The 27,150-nt window shown below is 48.2% G+C and overlaps 1 protein-coding gene across 2 annotated transcripts in view; it reads right to left on the reverse strand.

Annotated features, from left to right (window-relative positions):
* Positions 1-25,274, reverse strand: part of Vps35l (VPS35 endosomal protein sorting factor like) — a 109,308-nt gene extending 84,034 nt beyond the window's left edge. Inside the window, exons 1-9 of one of the 2 annotated variants that reach the window (XR_002383930.2) lie at positions 25,121-25,274; positions 22,190-22,289; positions 19,131-19,298; positions 17,099-17,221; positions 15,465-15,489; positions 13,950-14,026; positions 12,450-12,578; positions 7,855-7,939; positions 3,373-3,432 (exon numbers count right to left, since the gene is read on the reverse strand). Coding sequence is in view for 1 of the 2 variants with exons in the window: in XM_040755626.1 (XP_040611560.1) it covers positions 3,373-3,432; positions 7,855-7,939; positions 12,450-12,578; positions 13,950-14,026; positions 15,465-15,489; positions 17,099-17,221; positions 19,131-19,298; positions 22,190-22,289; positions 25,121-25,221 (868 nt within the window). In the remaining variant the exon portion in view is untranslated. The remainder of the gene's footprint in view (positions 1-3,372; positions 3,433-7,854; positions 7,940-12,449; positions 12,579-13,949; positions 14,027-15,464; positions 15,490-17,098; positions 17,222-19,130; positions 19,299-22,189; positions 22,290-25,120) is intronic. The other variant, XM_040755626.1, reaches the window with a different exon arrangement.
* Positions 25,275-27,150: the final 1,876 nt, after the last annotated feature.

The following is a 27,150-nucleotide window of genomic DNA, read 5'->3' on the forward strand; positions in this document are numbered from 1 at the left end:
CTCTTCCCCCCCAACCATCCCACCCCTCCCCCCTTCCCCCCATCTCTCTCTCTCTCTCTCTCTCTCTCTCTCTCTCTCTCTCTCTATCTCTCTCTCTCTCTCATCTCCTCTTCTTTTTTAAAATGGAGACAATCTCACCATGTAGCCCAAGCTAGCCCAGAATCCATGATCCTCCCTAGTGCTGGGATTACAGGGTAAGCCTATCATGCCAGGCTTGGTGTATACTTGGTGTTAACTCTAAGAGATGCTGGAATTTTCCAAACTCACATGAGCGAAAGCACAGTGAGAACTCCTGAGGGCAAAGAGCTCAGGAATTAGATCCTCCAGTCCAGGGACTTGATTCAAGTGGAAAGAATGAGTGCAAACATCAGCAGCTTTCTCCTCCTACAGAACTCTCCAGGCGGAATTCTGTGGAGGGCACTTAAAGCTCCCCTTCTACTGTCAGTTAAGAGTCATTCCTCAGGACCCTAGCAACTGTGGACCAAGTCCGTCCTCCCCATTCCAGGTTCTCAGAACCGGAAAGAGCATCCAAGTGAAGATTTTAGGGGAAAGGAAAAAAATAATGACCAAATCAATTGCAAGAAGACAAAAGCCTGGGCCAGCCTGAGCAACAAAGCAAAACCTGCCTCAAAATAAAAACAAAACAAACCCTGATCTGTATTGTTCTCAGTTACACTAAAATATTCAAGTTTAAATTGCTAACTAATGTGCTCAGATAAGAATACCCTTTGATGCTGCACTGAGTTTGGGTAGGGTTAATTAGTGATTTTTCCTTACTTGACCCTAAGATATTGTTTGGGAAAATGACTACAATTGATACAAAGTAAAATGTCCCTGGGGCCAGGCAGGCCACACAATCTTGTTTATTTTAACACAAGGTCTTGATAAGTTAGCCCAGGCTAACCTATTCTGCCTGAGTCTTGAGTGCTAGGACTACAGGTGCCATCACTAGCCAGGCTTCTTCCAAAGTTTTTAAGTGACGATGTGTGAACCAATACAAGAAGCAGAAAGGTAATGGCCATACCTATGTTCCCAGCTGGAGAATCAGAAATTCAAGGTCATCCTCTGTTAGAGAGTATTTAAGGCAAGCCTGGGCTACATGAGACCCTGTCTCTAATACCACCACCACCACCACCAAGCAAGCAGAATTAAATGTATTTAGTGTGTGTGTGTGTGTGTGTGTGTGTGTGTGTGTGTGTGTGTGTGTACATGCTTATGCATCCAAGGAAGACCAAAAGACAGTGTCGGCATCAGATGCCCTGGAACTACAATGACATCTAGTTTCGAGTCACTTCATATGGGTGCTGGGCAACAAATCTGGCTCCTCTCTCTGCAAGTGCTCTTGACAGTTGAGCCATCTCTATAAACCCCACTCAAAAAAGGATTTTAAAAGTTGCTACTCCGGCTGGAGAGATGACTGGAGAGATGCCTGGACTGTCAAGAGCACTTGCTGTTCCTGCAGAACCCCATGTTTCCCTAAACCCACACGAGGTAGCTCACAACCACCAGCTTCAGGGGATCTGATGCCCTCTTTGGGCCTCCAAGGGCTTCAGGCACATAATAGTACACAGAAATACACGCTCCTTTTTTTTTTAAGTCCATTGTTGCCAAAGAAAACATACAAGTTTATTCTAGTAGTTGGCTGAGGTTTGATGCTAATGCCCAACACAGGGAAACGCCCATGAGTCACATATGTCAGCATACGTTCAACAAATTATTTCCCAGATCCCGGCCAGCAGACAATCTTCCCGTGGGGCTGGCCTCTGTCCCCCTTTGCAGGCTCCTAAACTTATGAGAAGGAGCCACTAAAAACGTGACTACCATGTGAGGGGTGGGTGGGAAGCATGTATGAGCCACAGAAGGGAAAAGAGGCGCAGCTGACCACGCTGTTGTTTTGAGGCCCAGATTACCTGGAGTACTGTCTTCACCTGGGCCAGACTAAAAGCTGCCGGTGGCTTATGGGGCCTTTATCTGCATTAAGTCTTCTAATCCAGTGCCTCTCGTCATTTCTTTCCCCTTTCCGCAGTGCTGAGGATGACGTCTTGCACATGTTAGGTGAGCACTCTACCCTGAGCTATATCCTCAGCTCTTGGGGTGTAGAGGCGGGATATTACTATGTAGCCCAAGCTAACTTTGAACTCACAATCCTTCTGCCTCAGTCTCCCATGCTGAAGCCCAGGCATGTACCTCCACACCAGGCTACCTAGAGTCACTTCTTTTTACACTCAAAGCTCACTTCAGTTTGCCAGTCACAACTCAAGTCCTCAAGAGCAACAAGGGGCTGCTGACCAATGTACCAGACTATACGGCCCAGTTCTGACTCTGCTGCAATGGGCTTGACCTTATATGATGAGATCCGGTAGCTTCTAAGGGCTCATGCAGACCTAAGTCTATGTACAGCTATGTTTGTTTCTGAGAAATGTTCACACTAAAGAGTTTTAAGGAGATGGGTGGATAAATGGACAGATGGATGGATGGATGGATGGACGGACGGACAGACGGACGGAAGGATGGAGACAGATGGAGCAGGGGGCAGGTAAATGGATGGGTGGGGGATGGGTAGGTGGATAGAGGATGAAGATAGCATGGGTGGGAGGGTAGATGGATGCTATTTGATTGGGTGGATGGATAAAAAAAAAGGAGGGCCAGGGAGGGATGAAGAAGAAGGGAATGGGGCAGAGAAGAAGAAAGAGTATAGGTCAAATTCTGGGCTACTGTCACTGTTGCTGAGCCCTGACCCAAGAACCCCTGCCAGGAGCAGGGAGACGGGGTCAGATGACAGCCCATGCTGCTGCTCCAGCTGGTGTGAACGTAGGATTCTTGCAGCAAAGCTTAGGAGCTAAAGAGGGAAAGGAAAAGGAAGCTGCAGCTGAAGATGCTGCATCTCAACATCACAATCACTGCTATGACAACAGAAGTCCATCATCCGCCTGTCCCATTGGAGCCTCCTGGGAGTCTAAAGTTGATTGGCAATAAACTTAATGCCAACATCGTTTTCATATAGGCTGAGGAGTCAGGGCATCTGCTACTATTGATTTATCTGACATACTTTCGTGCATGTGCCGTTTTTACTTAAGTAATCTGCTTCTTGGAAAGGAAGACACGCAGGAAATGGACATGGTGTTGAGAAGCAGAAGAGAAGGAGTCTATTTCCCACCCCTTTCCGTTTTGTGCACCCTAATGACTTGCCTGCCTGCAAAGCCACCTTCTGATGGCTTTGGAGGACTGAGGCAATCAGACCTCAAAAGTGTTCTTTTCAACACACAAAAATTAAAAAGCTTATCAGTTCTCACTAATCCTGACTTGATTAAAACCTTCTAATTGTGGTTTAAGGCAGATTGGCGCCCAGAACCCAGGAAGCGTGGCATTTACCTGGTAAGGCGCTTCGGCTGTCCGCACACATGGAGTAGATGCGCTCATAGACCAGCTTTCCTAGGAGAAAAAGACATATGGTATTGACGTCACACACCACAGGAGTAAACACTAAATGAAAGTTGCTAATTAGGGACAGGAAAATGGAACCCGGCAGCAGGCATTAACTCATGAGGGTATGCTGCCACCTAGTGGCACACATTTATAGTTGCTGTGCTTTGAGGTTTGTTTTTTTTTTTTTGTTTTTTTTGTTTTTTTGTTTTTTGCTGTTGTTGCTGTTGCTGTTGTTTTTTAATTTTTTTAGTGAGAAGAGGAAAAGAACCTGGGACTTAGAGCCAAAGCAGCCCAAGATATCCTCATACACTCAGCAGAAAGTGTTCTACATTGGACTCTAGCTCCAGCCATGCCTAGTTTAGGCCATCAGAAGCCTGTGGCCGGAAATCAGTCAATGAGATCAGGGAATGTATATTTGGCCCACACCTTGAGGGCCACAAAACTCTGTAGTATTTTTTAACTTAATCACTCTAGGTAAATTCAATGACTTTGTGTGAAAGACTGGCTTCCTCAGCCAAGATTGCCTGCAAATGTGCCCTTGGCACCACAGCTCCTGGAGACAATGAGCAGCCGAAGTCCCTCTGGCCCACCCTCTTGCTCAGTGGATCAGCCTGAAAAGACCCAAGCCTGGGGTTCCTTGAGGCAGACACTCGCCCTGTTTTGACTGTGGGTACCTCCGGCACCTGGCCAGTACGTAGTGGTACTCAGGATTTGTTGGGTGGATGGACATTTTAGATTTATGGGTTACAAGTTACTGTGTCAACTACTTGACTCTGCCACTGAAGCACACCAATAGCCAGAGTCTTCCCTATTCCTAAGTTCAAGCCCCCAGCACGGCATAAACTGGGCATGGTACTACCCACGTGCAGTCTCAGCACTTGGGAGATGAAGGCAGGAGGATTAGAAATTCAAGGTCATTGGCTATATAGTGAGTCTAAAGCCAGTCTGGACTCCACGAGAGCCTCTCTTAAAGATGAAATTAAGAAATAGACTCTAGTTTTGAAAACTAGGTGGGTAGGCTAGACTCCAAAGCTGATACTGCTTTATTAATTGTGTGATTGGCATACATGAATTAGAAGTCACAGCGCTCCCAAATCACCTTCAGTTAAAAGTATTTCTCTTCTTTTTTGTGACCCCATTATTCGGGGCAGTGAAGACCACGCCTTGCTCACACATGGAAAGGGATGGAGGAGCTACAGCGTCCTATCTGGTCAGAGAACATGTGACCCAGTGATGATGTGTGGCAATGACAGTGTCAGGATGTAGCGGGGGCTGCAGCCAGGCTCTGAGGTCCCACCCAGAGCTTCTCCAACCGGACTAACTACGTGCCTGACGACCCTGGGAATGCACAGGCCTGGGCCCGTCTCGGGGCTTCAAGCGACAAAGATTTAGGGGATTTGACTAGAATGTGAACTTTAAAATACATCGATAGGAAATTCTTATACCTGCTCAAGTTTGAGAGACACTAGCTGACAGGGTATTTTGAAATGGGTGACTAGGGACCCACGTCCCCTAAACCAGTACTTCTCAGACCCAGCATCCAGGCAGAGCACCTGGGGCTCCTGAAGATTCCCCTCCAATGTGATGTCTCTATCCATCCCGGAGGCTCCCTCAGAAATGGTCTGGGTGCAGCTAAGATATCTGGGGATAGCCGGGTGTTGGTGGCACACGTCTTTAATAACAGCACTGGGGAGGCAGGCGGATCTCCGTGAGTTTGAGGCCAGCCTGGTCTACAGAGCGAGTTCCAGAACAACCTCCAAAGCAATACAGAGAAACCCTGTCTCGGGAAAAAAAAAAAAAAAAGATATCTGGGAGTAACCGGAAGCCTAGGGACATCAGCGTACAGCCAAGGTGAGAGGCCCGGTCTAGAACTCCCAACCCCAACACACACTGCAAGCTCTGGAAGCCTCAGAGAATGGACTCCAATGCCAGTGCCCCCCTCCCGCCATCTCATCCACCTCCCCCACCCGATTCCTTCCAGTGCTTTCATAACCCAGGGTCACACTGCTGAGGAGAGAGACACTCCCTCCCTGACACAGGGATGCCATCAGGTCACATTGGACAGAGGCACTGCTTGTCCCTGCACACACTGAGAAACAGACTAGTACAAATTCCTTTACTTCCTACACAAAAGCTTGCTACCTCTCTAAAACCAGCCTTCAGAAAATACAACCGCTTTTTATATCCCACTGTTAACTACTGTTTTTCTTTTGTTCTGGTAGTGGTACTGTTTCAAGAAATAATAATCTTAGATTGAGTTCATTTTGTATGCATGTGTGTGTGTGAGAGAGAGAGAGAGAGAGAGAGAGAGAGAGAGAGAGAGAGAGAGAGCACGTGTGTATGCATGTGTGGCACATGAATGAATTGTACATTCATGTACAAATATCCAGAGAAGAATTCTGGGGTTCCCCTCTACCACTCCCTGCCCTGCCTTTATTCTTTGGAGTGGGGGACTCTCACCAAAGAGGCCTGAAGCTTGGCTGGATGACACTCTGTTTTCTTACACAGCGGATCTTTAAGGGTTATAGACAAGACCTGCTGCACTGTTAGCCCATGGACCCCTCTCTGGTAGCAGACAAGCCTGGCTTCGCTGTTAGTCCATGAACCCCTCTCTGGTAAGACAGTGAATGCCTCCTCTAACCTCCAGCTCCCAGAAGGAAGCACCCACAAGCTCCTTTGGGATGCACCCACACTGCATGTACAGCCTGGAGCACTGTTGTCTGGTTCAGGCAACTGTTCTGGCTCAACCACCCACTGCTCCGCACCGGGCCAAGGGGCTCCCCACCTCCACATTAGTTTCTTCATCACTAAGCTGTAAAAGATCTCCGTCTGCTGCATGAAGTATGTGATCCGGGACAAGAGTAATCCCAACAATCCATATAGGAAGACCTTGGGGGCACTGTGACTGCCATCCAGGCAAGACAGAGCTGTGGTGACTGAAAACAGGGAAACGGGCCAGCTGGGGAGAGCTTCAAGGATGCATGCAGAAGAGCATGTCCTGGTGTCCAGATGAGGAAAGTGGCTATACAGCAGTGCCAGTTCCTGAGACAGACACACTCGAGGGCAGGGAGAACGCTGGGAAGAGAGACTGAGATGCTAGGGCTCAGATCTTCACTGTCTCTCCAATGCCCATGTGTTTCGGAATGTGTTCTTGGGAAGTGAGGCTTGCTTAAGAGGTGGAGCCTAGTGGCAAGCACTTAAGTCACCTAGAGCACGTGCCCTTGAAGGCAGTGTGAGGCTTCAGCCCTTCGCTCCTCTTCTGTTTCCATGAAATGAGTGGACATGCCTGTCACACATTCCTGCCAAGATGCCATAGGCCTAAATCATAAATGGAAACTCCAGAACTGTGAGTCCAAATAAATTGCTCAGCAGGCACTCCAGCCTCTGCAGCAGGTTTTTGTTTGGTTTTGGTTTTGGTTTTTTGAGACAGGGTTTCTCTGTGTAACAGTTCTGGCTGTCCTGGAACTCACTTTGTAGACCAGGTTGGCCCCGAACTCACTGAGATCCACTTGCCTCTGCCTCCCAAGTGCTGGAATTAAAGACATTCACCACCACCGCCCTGGCATAACCCTCTCTTCCTTAGCAACTGACTACCCTAAGTACTTGGCTACAGTAACAGAATCCTGACAAACTGCCAGGCATTGGTGGCACACGCCTTTAATCCCAGCACTCGGAAGGCAGAGGCAGGTGGATCTCTGTAAGTTCGAGGCCAGCCTGGTCTACAGAGAGAGTTCCTGTCTCGAAAAACAAAAAAACAACAACAACAAAAAAGAATCCTGACAACACACAGTTCCTATGAGTGCAAGTTTCAAGCGCCCTCCAGGTGGCAATGGACCCGAGCTTAGTCCTGCAGGACATGTGCTGCTGACCTGCCTATGTCACTCATCACTTTACTGACCTATATGAAGATTAGGAAAGAGAACAGTCAGGGGTTTAGCAGAGAGCACCCAATGCAATGGGCTGGGGGGGAATGACTTCTATGCACAGGACACAACCCCATTAGCTAAGTGTTTCAATTGTTAGTGCAGAGGACTGTGAGTGTTCACAAAGGATGGGACAGAGATGACTGAGGCAATGGACATACATGCCAAGGACCCTGACTACCACCCAGTGTACACCTGTGCTGAAGTGCCACACCGCGCCCTCTAAAGATGGATAACGCCATCTGTCATCAAAATAAAAATATAACCTGCTACTTTGTTAAGATAAAATACATAAAATATATATAACATGATATTCTATATATAAAACCTTCTGACCTGACTTTAAAAACAGGAGAGAAAAAAAAAAAATCACAGAGCAGTCCAGTCTCCCTGATGACTTACCAACCTACTACAGCCACAGCAGAATCCAACCTAAGCACCAATCACAGTCACTTTCTGACAAAACAAATACATTTCCTAGATATGTGACGGCTGCAGTACTTACCGAACGTATCAAGGATGTCAGTGATAAGGACAAATTTGCTTGGATAGAACTGAATAACGCTTGTGTCTGACAGCAGCTTTGAACACTAGAAAGAGAACAGGAGAGGTCATTCACTCTGGTGTGCCCCATTTGGTGGAGAACCTCTAGGTGTGGAAAACTAATGATCTCTCTAAACAAGTAAACACCGATGAGCACCAAACACTGTGTTAGCCTTTCCCAGTGGGGAGTGGGAACACCAATAAGAAAAGCCATCATGTTTTTCTTGTCTACATGTGTGTATGTGCACCATGCATGTCAGAGGTCAGAAGAGGGGTGTCAGATCCTCTGGAATTGGAGTTACAGACGGTTGTGAGCTGCCATGTGGGTGGTGAGAATTGAACCCAGGTCCTCTGAACGAGCAGCCAATGCTCTTAAATGCTGAGTCATCTCTCTAGCCACACTTGCACTTTTGTGTGTTTGTGTGTGGTATGCATGTGTGCATGCAGACATACACCATATGTGCATACGGAAATCTAAGGAAGATGTCAAGTGTCTTTCTCCATTGCTCTCCATCTTATTCCTGAGACAGGGTCTCCCACTGAGCCGGAAGCTATTGGTTTCAGCTAGGCTGGCTGGCTTGCTGTCCAATAATCTCCTAGGTACTCTACTTGTCTCTACCCTCCATGCTAGGGTTACAGGCAAGCCCTGCCATGTCCAGCTTTTCTCATGGGTGCTGGGGACTTGTCCTCTCATCCTAGAAAAGCACTCAGTGTTCTTCACCAGTAAGCAATCTCTTCAACTCCCTTTTTAATTTAACTGGGTGAGTGTGTGCACACACCACATGTATGCAGTTGCCTGTGTAGGCTAGTCAGTACATCAGATGCTCTGGAACTGGCCTTCCTACTTTAAAGAATTAGATGCAATGCCCTGAAATTGTTACAAATTCAAAGCCAAGGTAAGGAACCCAAGAGCTTTCCTGGGTCTTATCGTCTCTCTAGTTGGTTCTCAGAAAAACAGCACTTGAAACAAAAAATGCAAGGCCTTGAGATGGCAGTGGGAAAGGGCTTGCTGTCCAAACCTAAGAACCTGAGCGCAAGTCTCCCGACCCCACAGAGAAGAAGAGGTACAGTCACCCATATATATAATATGCAGTGGAGTGGAGATAGACAGACTCTGCCAGCTCACTGCCAGCCAGTTTAGACAAAACTGTGACCTGTGGGTTCGGTGAGAGACCCCTTAAGTAGCAGTAGGAGTGGTGGCGCACGCCTTTAATCCCAGCACTGGCAGAGGCAGGTGAATCTCTGAGTTCCAGGTCAGCCCTGGCTACAAAGCATGTTCCAGGACATAATAAGAAAATAGAAAGTCAGTGACAGAGGAAGACACAGGGAGTCCTCCTGAGGCTTCTGTGTGTGCATGTCCATGCTTGCACAAATGTTCTCACTTATCACATCTTTATGTAAGGAGTAAATTGGACATTAAAGAAAGGTCCAGGAACATGCATTTCTGGTGAGCAGGGCATGCATGTGGTGGTCAGGACACACCCGGCAAGCTGAGTCCCCTGGGCATGTATTTCCACTCTGGCTGTGTCCTCCAGCATCTAAACTGTAAGAATGGCCAAGTTTCTCATCTGCATAACATGTCTATGCATAAACAATGTGTCTGATCTGTGGAAACCCTCTCACAGCCCAGATGTTCAAGGCCAGGAGACATAAGCTGTTAAAACAAGGATCCTGACACCAGCGTGGCATCTGGACACATATGGAATTCCAGCTCCTGCTGTCTTTGTGATCTTCATAGCCATTTAAGTTCCCAACTTAAAACAATCACTTGTGGTGATTTTAGGGCTCAAACGAGGGGGGGGACCCAAACACACACAACCCCAAATCCAAGAGACTGTTTACAGTCCACACCCCATGGTTCCTGGGACCGTGACATCCCCACCTCCTCCATCACTGCCTTGTAGGGGGCCTCCTGTCCTGGCTCAGGCAAGACAGAGAAGTCCAGCAGAAGACCCCCAATGCAGCCCAGCTGGGACATCCCACACAGCTGTGTGCTCACTCCCTCCAGGGCTGGTTGCAGAGAAATGTGTTTTAAAAGGATGACAGGAACCAGAACTTTTTTAAAATCCAAAGTTAAAGTCATAATAACCTTTTGACATAAAATTACCTTATCAAACCCGGTTTTGAAGACATTGTGGTTTTAAAGGTCGTGGTACCATTTCCTAAGGCTTTCCTGGCACCTCCTGGGTGCTCTGGGAAGCTTGTTATACAGAATCTCAAGGGGCACTCATAGTCTCATCAGCATGACTGCCTAGCCATGAGCTGAACAAGGACAACAGACATGCTAACACAGATGGGGGAAATCTCACAGGGCCTCAAGCCTACACAAAGAAACACAAGCAACTAAGGAATGCTGAGAGCGAGAGAAACAGTCTTCCCCAGGGAAGAGCACAGCAGCTGGTTATCCAATACCAAATGGTCAGCACTGAAAACACACACACAAGTAACATTACACAGACTGATCAGGTTTATTTAGTAATATATATGTGCTGAAAATTACACTGATGGGGGATTTCAGTCCTGGGACAGAGCCCAGGTTCTCCAACTAGACAAGTGCTCAGTGCTCTACACACACACACACACACACACACACACACACACACACACACACACACACACACACAAAAGAAAGAAGCAAAAAGCCAGTCACAGAGCAAACAAGGGGAATTTGTTTCTTTCCCAAACACTATGTCTTTATCATCCCCTTATACCAACAGAGCTCAGGAGTTAAGTCTTAGGGACTTAACCTGATAGATTTATGGAGTGATGGAGAAAATGATCACCTGACCCTCTTCTCCACCTTCCCAGATGGAAAAGACCCAGGCATCTCATTAAACCCCTCCTTACTCCTCTGAGACAGAAAACTCTGTGGTCCACTCTAGCCAACTGAATGTGGACTCCACCCTCCAAACCAAGGTTTGACTCCACTGAGGATCTCAGTGCAACAACAACAAAAAAATCTCCTGCAACATAGAACATTAGGACCCAGCAGGAAAGGGTTAATCAGACACTGTTTGATTCCTTCCCTGAGCCAGTGGCCTCTGACAGAGTCCCAAGTTTCAGGCTGCGGTCACTCTACAGTGCACACACCTGCAGCTCTGTGAACTTGAAGGTGCCCTGGGTTTGCAGGCAGGAGGAGAGGCCCTTTCTCCGGGAGTATTTACTCTATAAACAACAGGACACCAGAGAAATAGCCAGCTTCCCTTGAGCATGAAACCCCAGGAAAGACCACCTGCTGCACACAGATTCAACTTCAAACACTTCAAGAGCCACGTGCACACACCCCTAGACTCCAGCCTCTCTCACAAGAATCAGGAAAAGAAGAGAAATGTCCTATTACCATGGTGGGAAGTGACATTGATGGCCATCCCTCTCAATTAAAATGACTGTTTTAGACATGCTGCTCCGAAAACAGAAACAAGGTGCATGTAATTGACCATGACCTGAGCACTTCTTTCGTTTTTCTTAATTTTCCTACATGTATTTACTTATTTTGTGGTTAGTTCTCTCCTTCCTTCCACTGTGGGTTCTGGGGATCTAACTCAGGTTAACTACAAGGGCCTCACTGTACTGTTCTCTTTCTTTTTTTTTTCAATTGAAATCATCATCATCACCACCACCATCAGCAGCACCACCACCACCATCACCATGAGACAGGTGTCCTCCAGCAGGCTATGTAGGTGAGGATGACCTTGCTCTTCCTGCCTCCACCTCCTAGGTGTTGAGGCTGCAGCTGTATGCCCACACACCAACCAAGGTTACGCCGTGCTGGGGATCAAACGCAGGGCTTCCTGCATGCTACGCAAGCACTCTACTAACTGAGCTACATATCCAGCCTCTGACCAAAGTACTTTTTGCTAAGATAGAATCTTCAGGACAAAAGAGCAGAATAAAACCTGTTCCTGGGGATGGAGAGATGGCTCTGTAGTTAAGAGCACTTGTTGATCTTCCACAGGATCTGAGCATCAACAACAGATGACCCACAACTGACTGTAACTCTGGCTCCTGGGGACCTGACTCCCGCTTCTGGCCTCCATGGTAACCCACAAACACGGTATACCCTCACAAAGACATAAACACGTGCACAAATAAAAATAAATCTAAAAAAAAGAAGATGAGTTGCTGAACACACTTCTTTTTACAGTATGAACACATTTTCCTTATATAGCTATGTCTTTAAAATGTATGACAGGGACATTAATCTTAAAGATTCCAAAGGCAACCTGGAAGATAATTACTTAGTATGCACAAATCACAAATATGGCAGCAGTTGTCCCAAGGCCTGTGTCCTACACAGCACTGGGTACATCATTAACTCTGTAGTATAAAGTGACAGTGGTTCCTGGAGTCATGTGACACACAGCCTGTGCAGCTGTACATGGGGACCCTAGGATCAGTCATCTCACAAAAACAGAATAATAATCATGGTTTTTCAGAGGACATCTGTGAATATAGAAGAAATGAATCCTGAAGGAAGACTCTGAAAATCAAAACAAAGTGGAATTTTACAGAGGAAATTTAAGAAATGGAAAACCACAAACCCTCGAAGGGTCTGACCTGGATGACGATCTTCAGAGCCTTCACTTTCTGGTCCGAGGCCCAGGCATCCTTCAGGGACTGGTTGAGCTCCTCTATGCGGCTCACATAATCCTGCTGGGTCAGGTTCAACAGCTCCTTCTGGGATCCCTGCGGGCAGAAGGCAGAAGTGAGCACAGGAGGAAAAGGAGAAGCCTTGACTGACTACTGTCTCCACACTAAGCAGCTGGGCACTGCCTGCACTCTGCCACTCAGTGCCCAGCACCTGCACCCACCCACCCCCACCTGCCATGGATGAAGCCATGATCCTGACCTGCACTACTGCTGCATAGGGTACTGGGACTTATGAGGACCTACTGTGTGCCCAGCTTGATACTAGAAGCTCTGGCATAAGGATTCTGGGCTTGAGAAATGGCTCACAGTTAAGAAAACTCACTTATCTTACAGAGAACCTGGGTTCAGTTCCCAGCACCCAAGGGGTGTCACAATCAGCTGTAACTCCAAGTCCAGAGGATGCAATGCCCGCTTCTGGCACATGCAGGCAAACACACTAGACGTTTTCATAGGGGTGTGGGAATCAAACTCGGGTCCTCGTGCTTGTACAGCAAGCACTTGACTGAGCCCTCTCCTCAGCTCCAAACTTAACAGTTTTTAAAAGCTGGCAGATACCCTAGTGTTACAGGATATCTGATCACCCTGTGAACCCCAAGATTGCGTTATTTACTTGAAAAATCTGCTTCTGGTTGTGGTGAGGCTAAGCCCTAGCATGCACCTTTTGAGAGCTTTCTGCTTGAATATTATAAACACAATTAAATAAAGTCAACCATAGGTAAAGAGGCAGATCAAGTTGACAGGAAGTAAACATGGAATTATTAAGAAAAAACCATAGAGAGTAGGAGGGAGTTGGGAGGGGACAGACAGAGAGACACACAGGAAGGAGAAGGGAGGGACTTTTCAGTTTGACAAGGTTTTTGAGACTGTGGAGAAGAGAGAGGCTGGGACATTGGCTGAAGAGGGAGGTCAGCTGGATGCATTCTCTGCCTCTCTGAGCTAGCAGGTTTTCACCCCAGCATCTGGCTCCAGAGTCCTTTTGGTAAAATCAAACAACTGAGATTTTGTTAAAAGCAACAAGTCAGTTTTTCAAAGCATACACAAACAATTACAGGGATCCTGTGAGCCACATCCAACAGGCGGAGGCCCTGTGCAAACAATGCTCCAAGGTGTGATCTTTGTGCCACACAAAGCTGTTTTCTTGGGGGTGACTCCACATGGATTTTACTGCTGACCATGTCCTCAGATAACAGAAGGATTGCTCTCACATCACAAAGTGAAAAGAGGCCTCCAGAAGGACTGGTTCACTTCAGGTTCCCTTGTGACTGGCCATTATGCCCTATTATCTTTCCCTGAGCAAATTCAGGGTTCCAGAAAGTCTAGCGCACTGAGCAGTCACCCAGTCTGGCCCTCCTCAGTAGAAAGGTGGGAGATACCCTACTCACTGCACCCTGTAAGTGGACTGCTCACCTCCTCAAAGTCATCCAGCTCTTCCAGGCGCGTCCGAACCTTCTCTGACATGGCAGAAGTCGCAGCCCCAGCTCTGCCTACATGGGAGAGAGATATTGGTCACACAAGCAGTTTTCTCTTGCACCCACCCAGAATGAAAGGCATCTTTCACATGTCACCATGAACACACCAGGAGACAAATTCACCTCAGAACACTGGCATGGTGAAAGCGGCTTCAGCTTCCTCACAGGTTCCAGTTCTAGCAGAGGCTTTTCCCACCAGCAGGTGCCCCCAGAACCAAAGGTAAACTCCATGTAGAGTCTTTGTAAATCACACCCATTGTTTGCACACCCACGGAGAGGCACCTCAGTGTGCACTCATGGTATAGCATTACTAGGCCCTTATACTAACATAAAGGCCAGGCCTAACTGTTTTCATCCAGCAGCTGTCAACACCATCCCCAATACTGGCAGGACCAGTAGATGTGAATGACAGACTGGAAGTCCCAGGCCAGACAGAGGGCAAGATGATCTGTTCAGACCACTGCTGCTATCCAAGACCACCAATGTCAGAATCATTTCCCCATTTTCAAATGGCTGCCCATGATGGGACTGAGGGTCATGTGACTGACTTGGCCTTTGCTCTTCCTACCAAAAGAATACAGGATGAAACTAGAATATCCTCTAAAGACCCATGTGTTGAATGCTTGGTCACCAGCTCATGGTGCCCTGGGAGGTGGCAGAACCAAGCCACTGTTAGGAAGTTAGGCGGTTGAAAATGTGCTTTGAGGGGACCCTAGCCCCTTCTTTCTGTTTCCCACTTCCCATAAGGTGACCAGGCCTCCTCTTGCATGTGTCCCCACTACTCTAGACTGTGCCAGCACAGGCCAACAGCCACAGGGCCAAGAGCCACGGACTGAAATCTCTGAAACTGTGAGCCAAGATCAACCTTTCCTCTTCTTCAGTGATTGTCTGGGGTATTTTGTCACAGCAGCAAAACACTACCTCACACACAAAATTACTCACTTTCTCCTTTTAGGCCCTGATGTCCAGGACCTGGCACACACTGGCAGGGAGTTTATTATCTGCTAACAGCATGGCAAAACTATCAAATTACCAAGAACTACACTGTGACCAACATGCCAACAGAAACAACTAAAGGGAGAAATGTTTGCCAATTATTCCAGTTCGGGGCTTTAAAGGGTCTGAGCCCACGAATGTGGGAAGCCATGAGGAAGCAGCTCAGAGTACAGCAGCAGGGGACAAGGTGGAGTGCGGGGAGCAAGCGTACCCCGGCAAGATGAGCGTCCATACATCAATACAGCCATGTCAAGGACCCCAGTGTCTCAGACTCATGGAAATGGCAAGGCCTTGCCTGGTTCTGAGCATGGACGTTGACAGGGTGTACAGAATGTGTCAACCACAGGTCTCTTCTCCCAGACAACTGTAACCTTAAACTGCTCCCTCTACAGAGATTAGCAAGTAGTTTCTTCATTCTGTCATATGTGGTAAACTTGCCAATTAGAATTCATCTTACCTTTTTCTGATCCCATAAACAGATTCTGCAGGAACAAAAAACAATAAATTAATGACAAAAAAATTAATGGTTTTTCTCTTTTTTATTTTTTACTATTTTCATTTTATGGGTGGGGATACTGGTGCCCTCAGAGGCCAGAGGTGTGGGATCCTCTGGAGCTGGAGTTACAGACAGTTGTGACCTGCCTGAAATAGATGGTTGGACTTGAACTCAGGTTTTGTGGGAAAGCTTCAAATACTCTTAAATGCTTCCCTGTCTCTCCAACTCCAAGGCTGCTTTTGGTCTAAGGCAACAAGGCCATGGTTTGCCCCACAGAGCAAATGAAAAGCGGAGTACGTATTTAAAAATGGAAGTTGTGGCCAGGAGGTGGTGGTGCATGCCTTTAATCTCAGCACTTGGGAGGCAGAGGCAGGTGGATCTCTATGAGTTCGAGACCAGCCTGGTCTACAAGAACTAGTTCCAGGACAGCCTCCAAAGCCATAGAGAAACCCTGTCTCAAAAAAAAAAAAAGGAAGTTGTGGGCTGCTAAAACTACCTAAAAGTTAAACCTCAACTCATGTGTGAGGTCTCCAGGTGAGCCAACAATAGCAAAGTTTTGATGTGCTGGTTGCACTGAGTACTGTGGAGTTCTGAAGTCTCTCCGGCCTCTGCCTACAACATGCCAAACACACACTAGAGCTGTAACAGTCAAAAATAACTCTAGACATTTCCAAGCAACTCCCAGGGGTTAAAAGGACTGATGACTGAAAAAGGCTTTCTCTGAATTAACCTATGAAATCAAGAAAATAGAAGAAAAAGTGTTTAGTCAATCAGTCTGTCTGCCATTCTGTTCAGCAGGCCCTGTGGAGAGGAAGGGGAGAGATGTGTTTGGGGAGAACCTCCCCAACAGTCAGGTGGTCATGAAACTACACTGCCCAGCCAGCCTCCCTTGCAGCTATATACTCTCCACAGCCACCTCCAAAGCCACAGCAGCTGGAGTGCTGAGGGGACTGCCAGGAGGCCTCCTTAAGTGGGAAGTGTTAAATCTTTCTTTCACTTTCCTTCTATCAACTGACACATAAGGCAACACTAGAAATAGCAGGGGAGACAGAAAGACCTGGAACCTGGATCTTGAAGTGGCCATCCCAGCCCTGGACTCCCCACCTCTGGACCTGTCCTTAGCGTAAGGAGAGACAGAACATTGTTAATGCTGTCCAAAGGGGACAACTTGGGTTGTAAGTACCAAGCCTGACCTTAATTAGCACAGTACTGATTGCCCAGGGTGGGTATTGCTCACCAGAGCAGTTGGTCCTGTTGGGAGTAAACTTGCCTGGGGCAAAGGGAAGGCCTCTACTTTACACATGCCCCAGACACATACCTCACCACTGGCTATTCTAAGAGCAAGCTTCCAGCTCCAAGAGGGACACAGGGAAGGGGGTGCACCCTGCCCTCCTCTCTGGATGCTCTCTTAACTCACCTCCCTCGAGAGGTCCACACTGCCAATTCCTTTTCTGAACTAACTGCACCCCCAACTCTTCACACAATGCTGTTAGAAGCCAATTAGCACACCCTTTCCCAAATAACACTGACATTGGAGGGGAAACTCCAAGGTCTGGAGCTGGGCCACTAAGCCTGCCATGTAACTAAGTACTCACAATTGACAGCTTCTCTGTTGTCGTGTACCGGGCAAGGATCTCTCCCCGTTTGTTGGCCCAGGGCTCAAAATCAGGTCCCACGAAGGAGTTGTCATCCTTCTCACGTTTCTTTCTGGAGCTGTCCTAAGGAGGGCAAGGAAACCTTTTCAGGGCAGAAGCTTTTGTTGACATTGTCAATTTTGTTTTTCAGGACTCTGAGCATGCAAGGCAAGCACTTCACCACTCACTATACTCCAGCAATATTGGATTTTTCTTTTCTTTTTTTGGGGGGGGGACAGGGTTTTGAGACAGAGTTTCTCTGTATATACCTGGCTGTCCTGGAACACGTTCATGGACCAGGCTTTCCTCAAACTCAAGAGACCTACCTGCCTCTGCATCCCGACTGCTTGGATTAAAGTCTTATGCCACCACCACCACCCAGCCATAATACTGGTTTGGTATGTGAGTGTGGGCGTATGTACGTGAGAGAGAGTGTGTGTGTGTGTGTGTGTGTGTGTGTGCACGCGCCAAAAGTCAACCTCAGATGTCATTCCTTGGACAGTCTTTGAGGCAAAGTCTCTCACTGGCCTAAACTTTACCTACTGGGCCAAATTAACTAGCCAGGCAAGCCACAGGGACATATCTCTCCCTGCCTATCACTGGGATTATAAGAGTGCACCATGCTGCCCAAGCTTTTCCCACGAGTTCTTCGGATCAAACTCAAGTCTTGCCAGGAATGGAGGTGAAGATGGAACCCCTGGGACAATCTAGCAAGGTAGACCAGCCAATCTGTGTGTTCTGGGTTTATGTGAGAGGCTCTTCCTCAATATATCAACAAGTGAGGTAGAGAACAATCCAGAAAGACACCTGATGTTGACCTCTGACCTCCAAACACAAGCAAGTGTGCACTTGCACAAATCTCACACACACATGCAAGCACACATCCACATGCATACCACACACATACAAAACACATTTTTAAAACTAAAATACAAAGGTAAAGACGCATACTGAGGGACTGGAGAAGCTCACAACCATCTGTACCTCAATCCCAGCAGATCATGCCTGACCTCTGCAGGCACACATGCAGTGTGTACATACACACGCAGGCAAAACAATCTTATACACCAAATAAAATTATCAAATCAAAAAATTGTAAAGTACACTGAAAAAAAAAAACACCCAATTTCCAACAGTCCAAATAGCAGAGAAAATTAAAATAACCATTACTAGCCAGTCAGGAAACAGGTGAGCCTTAGCATTGCTGGCAGTAATACAGATCATAAGGCCTTGGAGTGGATGGAGCAGTGGCAGCACTCAGAACAACTCATGTTCACCGTCTTCCTCCAGTAGCGAGCTTCTGGGAAGTGCCCCTGCACACAGTCACCAGGAGGTATATATTCAAGAGACATGGATGCTACTAAAGCCAGCAAACATCCCAGACTCCATGGGAACCAACATAGAAATCAGAATATAAATGCAGCCATGCAAAATAACAAGGCCACACTATGGAAAGTAAATGCAGAGGGGCTGGGGATCTGGGATGTGGCTCAGTTGGTAGAGTGCTTGCCTGGCTCGCACAGAGCCCTGGGTTCAGTCTCCAGTACTGAACAAACTGGGAGTTGTGGTCCATGCTAGTAAGCCCAGCCCTTTGCGAGGCAAAGGCAGGAAGAAGTGAAGTTCAAGGTCACTCTCAACCAGGCAGAGACGCATGCCTTTAAACCCAGCACTTGGGAGGCAGAGCAGGTGGATCTCAGTGAGTTCAAGGCTAGCCTGCGCTACAAAGAGAGTTCCAGAACAGCCAGGACTGTTACATAGGGAAACCCTGTCCCCAAAAACAAATTAATTTAATTAACAAATAAAAATAGACCTCACAGATCTCCCCCAGCCTCTCTCAGTCAACACACTTAACCAAAATCCTGTGGCTATGAGGATGTCCTAAACTGTAACAACCAGAATGCCCCAAGGCATTATTTGTGGACCTTCAAACCGCCATCCACAGCTAAGGACCTGGCACCCAGAGGTCTGCTGCTGGCCTGGAGTTTGAACTTACTGTGACTGTCCCGGAGGCTGCAGCGTCTGAGGTGGCTGCAAACATGGAGAGGGGGTCGGTGCCATCGAGGACACTGCTCAGAGGGTCGAGCACGGAGCTGGATGAGGAGGACGACGTGGATGAAGTGCTTCCTTTACGGCTCACCTTCTTTGTCTTCGACTCGGTGACCTGTGGAGAAAGTTGTACCAGGTGACAGTCAACCAGATGACTTTGTCCTTCTGTGGAAGCTGGATTGACAGGTCACTGAGGCAGAGACAATGCTTACGTTTTGTGACAAACTGACACAACACAGAGTCTCCATGGACTCCTCAGTGTATGCCTAGGAGCTAGGAACTTCAGGCCTCCTTCCTACCCCCAGGGAGGATAAAGCCAGCAGCGGAGTTAAAAATAATCAGCTTGACCATTGAGAGGCTCCTCCCCATCAGCTCCCTCCCTGAAGGCACTTGAGAAGCTCCGGTGACGATGAACAAGAACACATTGCCCGGGAGGCAGGGAAACTGTGGGTCATCCCCACACACCGTGCCTCCAGCTGCCCACAGTCCTCCACACTGTCCTGACCAGGAGGACTTCCCTGGGCTCTGCACACTACCTCAGCAAATTAATGGAGCCCAAGGAAAGATGGCAAGACCTTTATAGCGGCACAGGGCACACCCCAGACTTGGCACCAGTCACTGAAGTGGGGTCTGGTAAGAGTTATCTCTAAGTAGGATCGGACCCAAAGTGCCTCCCAAAGCTGGTATCTCCTGGAGAATGGCTTGCTGATATCTGGCATACACGGTCACAGCAGTATCATGTATGGACTGTAAATAGAGAGGAAAACACTGGCTTTTCCTGTCTGGAACACTGTCAGAATTGGATGAAAGGTCCCCCGGCTGATGGCAGGAGAGCAGAAACTGAAAATGTAGAAAGGACTTCTTTCCCACTGCTGTAGTAAGTTTAAGTGTGTTCTTTGGTCAGGTTTGTTTGTCTGTCTTTCAGACAGACCCTCACTAGGTAGGCCAGACTAGCCTAGTGCTCGCTATGCAGCTGGAGCACCACCACAGGGCTGTTCTCTATTCACTTGGGTGTACTGGATACTGACCCTGGGATCTCTGCTAGAGCAGCAAGTGCTTAACTGCTATGCCATCTCTCCAGTCCTGGGAATCTGCTTTCTAGCAAGGCCACTATGCCATCTACCTGGCAGCAATATCTAGGTAGGATCACAGACCACAACATGACTAGTGTCCAGTGTCCAGTGTTCATTACTGAATATTCAATAAAAAAAAAACTCTGCACTTGTCTTGGGGTATGGCTCAGTGGTAGAGCATTTGACTAGCATCTATAAGGCCCTGGGTTCAAAGCCCAGAACCACCAAAAGCCTAAAACTGCATCTGAGCTGGCCAGTGCAGACTATCATTGCCTGAGCTTCACAGTGAGCAGCTCTTGGCATGACAGAGATACAATATGGGATACTGTGAGAAATATAAGCATTGTATTTATTTTGAGAAAGCTTCAAGGAGCCAAGATGACCTTGAACTCCTGCTTCTCCTGTGCTCACCTGCTGAGTGTGAGGATCACAGGTGTGCACCACCACACCCGGTCCACAGATGATGTAAAGCACCTGAGAGGGTATATACAACTTATATACAAATGCTATATCAGGGCCTTGAGATGGGGAGACTTTTGGTATCCGTGGGGTACCGGAAGCCAATCTTTCCAGAACACCAAAGGACAAGGAGCAGCTGCACTTATTAATAAGACTGCTCACATAACAGAGGGACCTCTTGCCTGCTTTCATTTTAAATAAACAGTCTAAGATGCCCTTCATGACAGCACCCAACCCCCCCTCCCCAATGCCTACTAGTGGCCAGAGTGACTCTTACTATTCCAACAGAAAGATCAGGAAGCATCCGAATGGGGAGTCCTGGCCCTTTCTCTATAGCAACTTCAAGGACATGAGAAGGTAGTGTATGGAAAAGGGACCAGTCAAAGAAACACACCCTGAGCAGAGCCAAAGAAACACACTTTGGCCCTGCAACCACAACCGAAGAAATGTACCCTGACCCTAAAACCAGTGCCAAAGTAACACACTTTGTCCCTGGAATCAGAGTCAGTGAAAGAAAATGTACCCTGGCCCTAAAATTGGAGCCAAAAGGCTAAAAAGGACCAGAGAAAGAAACACACTTTGGCCCTGAAACCAGAGCCAAATCTGACCCTAACCCTGTGTAAAAAAGTAACCAATCCCGGAGCAGAGCTCTAGCCAATCTGAGCTCAGCACTGAAATCAAACCAATCCCTACTCTGGAAAAACTTCCCCAACCCCAAGAATCCCTATATAAACCCTGCGTATGTTCAGCTTGGCTGGTCCAGCTGCCTTCCAATAAACCCCTTTGGATGAGCTTCGGGTGAAGATCTTCTTTTGCGGCGGCGACAGAGCAGAGACGACCCTGGGCAGAGCAGAGCAGAGCAAGCAGAGGCGACCCAGAGCAGAGCAGGACGAGCAGGGCTGTAACACTTGCCCGGGAAACCTTCCTTGGCAGAGCGGAGTTGTTACACTCTGCTCCCGGCTCCCTGCTCTCCGCTCTCCAGGAGCAGAGCTGAACTGCAGCAACTTTACCGGAGAAACCTCCTGCCTAGCAAAATGCTACACTAGGCGAACATCCCTAGCTGGAAGACCCTGTCCTGCCGGAGCGGAGCTGATACACCGGAGAAGCGTTACTCTGAGGCAAGGCTGTAAGCTGCCAAAGCTTACTGCAACCTGTGGTGGTCCTTGGCTCCCGAGCTCCAGGATACCTTTCCACCTGAGCTGTGTAACACTCAGTATCCTTGGCTCCCGAGCTCCAGGATACCTTTCCACCTGAGCTATGTAACACTCAGTATTCTGTGACTCCCGAGTGCCAGAATACCTGACCTACTCCTGTTCCATCCTGTCCCGACCCATCCCGAAACGCTGACAGGTAGAAGTGCAAAGGGTGACGGGAAGTCAACCTAATGAGGGGCTGATTCAAATATGCAAAAGCAGTTGCCACTAGGCCAAGGCACTTGGCCCTCCTTCCTGTAGGGAGCCTGCAGAGAACTCACAGTGATGGGCTTCAGTGGGTGGTAGTCCCCGCACTCCAGAGGCACTGTCTCCAACCTGCAAGACGCCAGCTCCGCCTTGTAGTTCCTGTTCCGGGAGTGCCTGTGAACAGTGACACATTTGGTGAATCAGAAAGGTGATACCAGGTGGGTGACTGAGACCCAAAACTGTTCTCTGGATTCCACTGACAAGAGAACAATAATGTTGCTAATAGGAACAATACAATACACTAAACAAAAACATGAAAATTATTTCGTTATTTATGTGAAATCACTATGTAGCCCAGGCTAGCCTAAAACTCAGTAGGCAGTTGAGTATGACTTTGAACTCCTGTTCCTCACACCTCTGCCTCCCAAGCCTTGGAATTATAGGCATGCCCCATCATACCCTGTTTATACCATGTGCTAGGTAAACACTCTACCAACTAAGCTACAAAAACAATTTTCAAACTGCTTGAAAGTATAAACTCTACCAACAAATCCTGGGTCTGTGAGGCCAGATCCAGTGCTTGGGGAGCTCACCAAGAGAAGCCCAGTTTCCCCAGACTCATTTCCAGGATGTTGGCCGACTCACGGCATGAACCAGTTAAAGAGCAGGCGGCTGCTGGGAGGCCAGGCAGCCAAACCTTGGGCAAACCTCCCAGAGATGGACAGACACAGCAGGGTTCAGGGGACCTCCTGGAGCTGGACAGACACAGCAGGGTTCAGGGGACCTCCTGGAGCTGGACAGACACAGCAGGGTTCAGGGGACCTCCAGGAGCTGGACAGACACAGCAGGGTTCAGGGGACAAACACAGCAGGGCTCAGGACCCACAGGCAGGGCCTGGAGGAGGTGCCCCAGAAGAATAAGTTCCAGAGAAGCAAGAAAAAGCCCAGGCTGGGCAACTGCAAAAGACAAAAGGCAAGGAGAGCAAAGGAAATGGCAAACGTATCTTCATCAGCTCAGGGTTAAGAAGAGGAAGGGTAGCCGGGCATTGGTGGCGCACGCCTTTATCCCAGCACTCGGGAGGCAGAGGCAGGCGGATCTCTGTGAGTTCGAGTCCAGCCTGGTCTACAGAGCGAAAAGAAGAAACATGAAGTTCACAGCCAAAACTGAGAAATATTTAGTGCCTTCCAGAGTATGAAGACTATAAACCCTATACACCAGCAGAGCTGTGGTGCCTGTCAACAATTATAATAAAAAATATCAACTGCCAGGTGGTGGTAGCGCACACTTTTAATCCCAGCACTCAGGAGGCAGAGACAGGCAGAGAACTCTGTGAGTTCCAAGTCAGCCTGGTCTACTGAACAAGTTCCAGGACACAGCCTCCAAAGCTACAGAGAAACCCTATCTCAAAAAAACAAGAAAAGAATGAAGGAAGGGAGGGAGGGAGAGAGGGAAGGAAGGAGAGAGGGAGGGAAGGAAGGAAGGAAGGAAGGGAGGGAGGGAGGGAGGGAGGGAGGGAGGGAGGGAGGGAGGGAGGGAGGGAGGAAGGAAGGAAGGAAGGAAGGAGGGAAGGGAGGAAGATTCACTCCTACTCAGTCCAGTCACAGTGGGGAGGGGCCTTGGTCAGGTCTCAGCATGGTTGACTTTGGTTGACTCCCCACAGGAGACTGTACCCTCTCAGAGGAGCAGATGGGGGTAGGGTAACAGGAAGGTGGAGGGAGTGGGATGAGGGGAGGGAGGGCTGGGAGTAACATGTAAATTTAAAAATAAACTTAAAGAAAAATACCACAGGTAAGACCAAAGTCTTTCATTACACATTCCAGGGGAGTTCACTGAAACGAGATGTTTCTCACTTGTTGACCTCTATTCTCAAAAGGGTCTTTTGGCCAAATCAGCATGAGCAGTGACAGAAGGCCAGGGTATGAGCTAAGAGTTCCACAGCATCCACACTGCAGTGCTGTGTCCTGAAATGGTCTCTTAAGAGTCTGCAAGAGGGAATGAGGTCATGGGTAGGGCAGACATAAAGTCACAAGGTTGATGTTGAGCGGGTTCAAGGCCTAGGGCTGCCACTTTCTTTCATGCCCATACTCAAGCATTGCAAGCTACCGGCCATCATCTGAAGAGAAAAGCCAGAAAACGAGCCCCTGAGATACAAGGTCTCCAACCCCGACCTCACTTCATCTGTGCATATCTCGTGTGGGTTCTTTTTTTTTGTTGTTTTGTTTTGTTTGTTTTGTTTTTTTTCAAGACAGGGTTTCTCTGTATTGTTTTGGAGGCTGTCCTGGAGCTCGCTTGGTAGACCAGGCTGGCCTCAAACTCACAGAGATCCGCCTGCCTCTGCCTCCCGAGTGCTGGGATTAAAGGCGTGCGCCACCACCGCCCGGCTCGTGTGGGTTCTTTATTGACACAAATCTGCCTCTACCTGAAGGTCACCTCACTTGTAAGCACAAAAAGCCCCATGTGACATTCACGTTGGCACACACTATTCCTTCCTGCTTGGTGAATTCCTATTCATCCTGCAAGACCCTGCTGAAGGCTCTTCTGTGTGGTCCTCCCAGGCTGCCAGCGGGGTTGACTGACTGCTCCCACCTTTGGAAGGCCACCCCTCTCTTCAGTGTTCAGCTATACTGACCGCTCCGAAGCGTCCTAGGGTTCTGCACATACTGGTGTGAATTCCCCCGCTTTACTCTTCTTTAGGTGAGCTGAGGAGCTCAGGGAACAAACGACCAGGTCTCCCGGGGACAGACTCGGAGCGGGTTCATCCCCTTCTCCTAAATTCCCAGGACGTGCCAACTTCTCTCAGGGAGGCGGAAGCCTTGGACCGAACAGGCTTTGAGTGAAGGGCTGAGGAATCTCGGGGAGGAGCAATGGACTGTCTTGCTTTTCCGTAGTCCTGACAGCCGGAGCTGGGATGGAGACCATCCACTCCAACAGGAATGGCTGCCCACCCACGCAGAGACCCGCTAAGGCCGCCCCTCCCCGAATCCCACTCGCCGGCTCTTCCTTACCAGGGAAAGACAGCCATCTTCGCAGTCACATGACCGCTTGTTCTCGGCGGCCAGCCCCTTTTCTCCTGTCCCGAGAAGCTCGGCCCCGCCCTGGACGCCATGATTGTGAAGGGCAATTCCCGCTCTGAAGATCCTGACCTCTGTCATCCGCCATATTTGTGATGGGCAACTTCTTCCGGGTTCGGGACATCTGCGTTTGGGAAGGGCAGTTACCGTTGTCGTCGTCCCGCCACCCCCGCAAATCCTAGCTCCGTCATCCCGCTTGATTTGTTTTGGTGTTTTATCTTGTTACTAGGGCTCCACTTGTCTCTACCTCCCGAATGCTGGCGTTAAAGGCCTGCATCACCACGCCTCGTTTAAATCACATTTATGAGTGCATAGATGTGCCACGGTGCACTTTGGAGATCAGGGTTTAACAGTCAGGTTTTGGTCCTTCTTTCACTCGAACTCAGGTTATCAGGTTTGGCATGTAGATGCCACTACACTCTCAGCAGCCGTCCCACTGACCCGCTAGGGCCCTCTAAGAGGCACGATTGTGATTGCAGCGGGCTGCTTGGCCCGCCTGCGCCCCCTAGTGACAGGTAAGTGTGTATACATCCATCCCTGCTGAGGTTCAGACCATAAGAAATTCCCAAGTGAATTAACTGTTTGGCTTGGATTCTCCCCGTGCTTTGTGAGGTGAAGAACTTTGGGCATACTTTTCCAACAGCTGACAACATGCGTACGAAAATAAGCAAGCAAGCTTGACCAGAGAACTTTGGGGATCCTATTTTGTGTTTCCTTTTTTTTATGAATTACGATATTGTAACAAATAACTGTAGTAAACACTTTGCAGACTCCCTTCTTAATAGACACCTCTGGGGTATCTGTCATTAATCACTTAGTCTTGAAAAACTGGAGCTCAAAGCTAGTAAGTGCTGGGATTCTCAGCTAAGTCTAACTATAACTCAAATGGGTTTAGACTTGGAAAATTACCAGTGTCTGCTCATATCTTCCTGGTTCTACTTCCAAGGGCATTTCCTGAAGGAACACCATCTTATGAGTTCTGGAAAAGACAACGAGGACTGAGGTTTGCAGAGTCCCAGATTCTTGGGCTGTGAACTTGAGGTAACTGTGATGGCAAGGTGAAAAGAGGTTACCGTGAGGTCCCTGTCTCAGTCGCCTCTCCGAAGTCATGGCTAATGACAGGCAAAAGTCAGCCTTTGTTCTCAGAGCCTTTCTCTCTGTAGTGCCAGCTGTCAACCTCGGTCCAGAAACTCCGGAGTCTGGGCTGGAGAAATGCCTCATCTAAAGGTTGCTCATCCAGAGGACTCAGACTGTATTCCCAGCACCCACAACTAACTGTTAACTCCAGACCCAAGAGATCTGATGCCCTCTTCTGGCCAACACATGCACCAACTGCATGTGGTCAGAGACAAACACATAGGTAAAACACTTGTACATATCAAATAAATAAATCTAAAAAATTTTTTTAAAGAATCTGGAGAATTGAGGGCCATGGAGAAACACTGAAGAGAGCCGAGTTGTAAAAGGGAACATTTTATTATTTACTTAGTTTGTTTGCATTGTTGTTGAAACTGGTCTCATTCTCCAGCCCTGGGTGCTGGGATTATTGACATGAACTGCTGCACTCAGCTTCTAATTGTGTGTGTGTGTGTGTGCCTGTGTACACATATGTGCAGATGCAATTGCTCCGGAGATCTAGATCTGGTATTTTCCTCTATTGCTCTCCAACTTATGTTTTGAGACAAGGTTTCTCTCTTATAGAATCTGGAGCTGTGTAACTGCTTGGCTGACCACCAAGCTCTAGGCATCTGCCTGTCAACACCTGACCCTCACACACACACACACACACACACACACACACACACACACACACACACACAGGTGCTAGGGTTGCAGATGCACAGCCTATTTGCCAGACTTTTATGTAGGTGCTAGGGAGTCTTCATGCTTGTACAGCAAGCACTTTACCTACTTAGATAGCTCCCAGATCAGATTCTGGTTCTTAATATTTATGGGTGTTTTTC

The sequence above is a fragment of the Mesocricetus auratus genome, unplaced genomic scaffold (assembly GCF_017639785.1).
Source record: "Mesocricetus auratus isolate SY011 unplaced genomic scaffold, BCM_Maur_2.0 Super-Scaffold_4256, whole genome shotgun sequence".
NCBI lineage: Eukaryota > Metazoa > Chordata > Mammalia > Rodentia > Cricetidae > Mesocricetus > Mesocricetus auratus.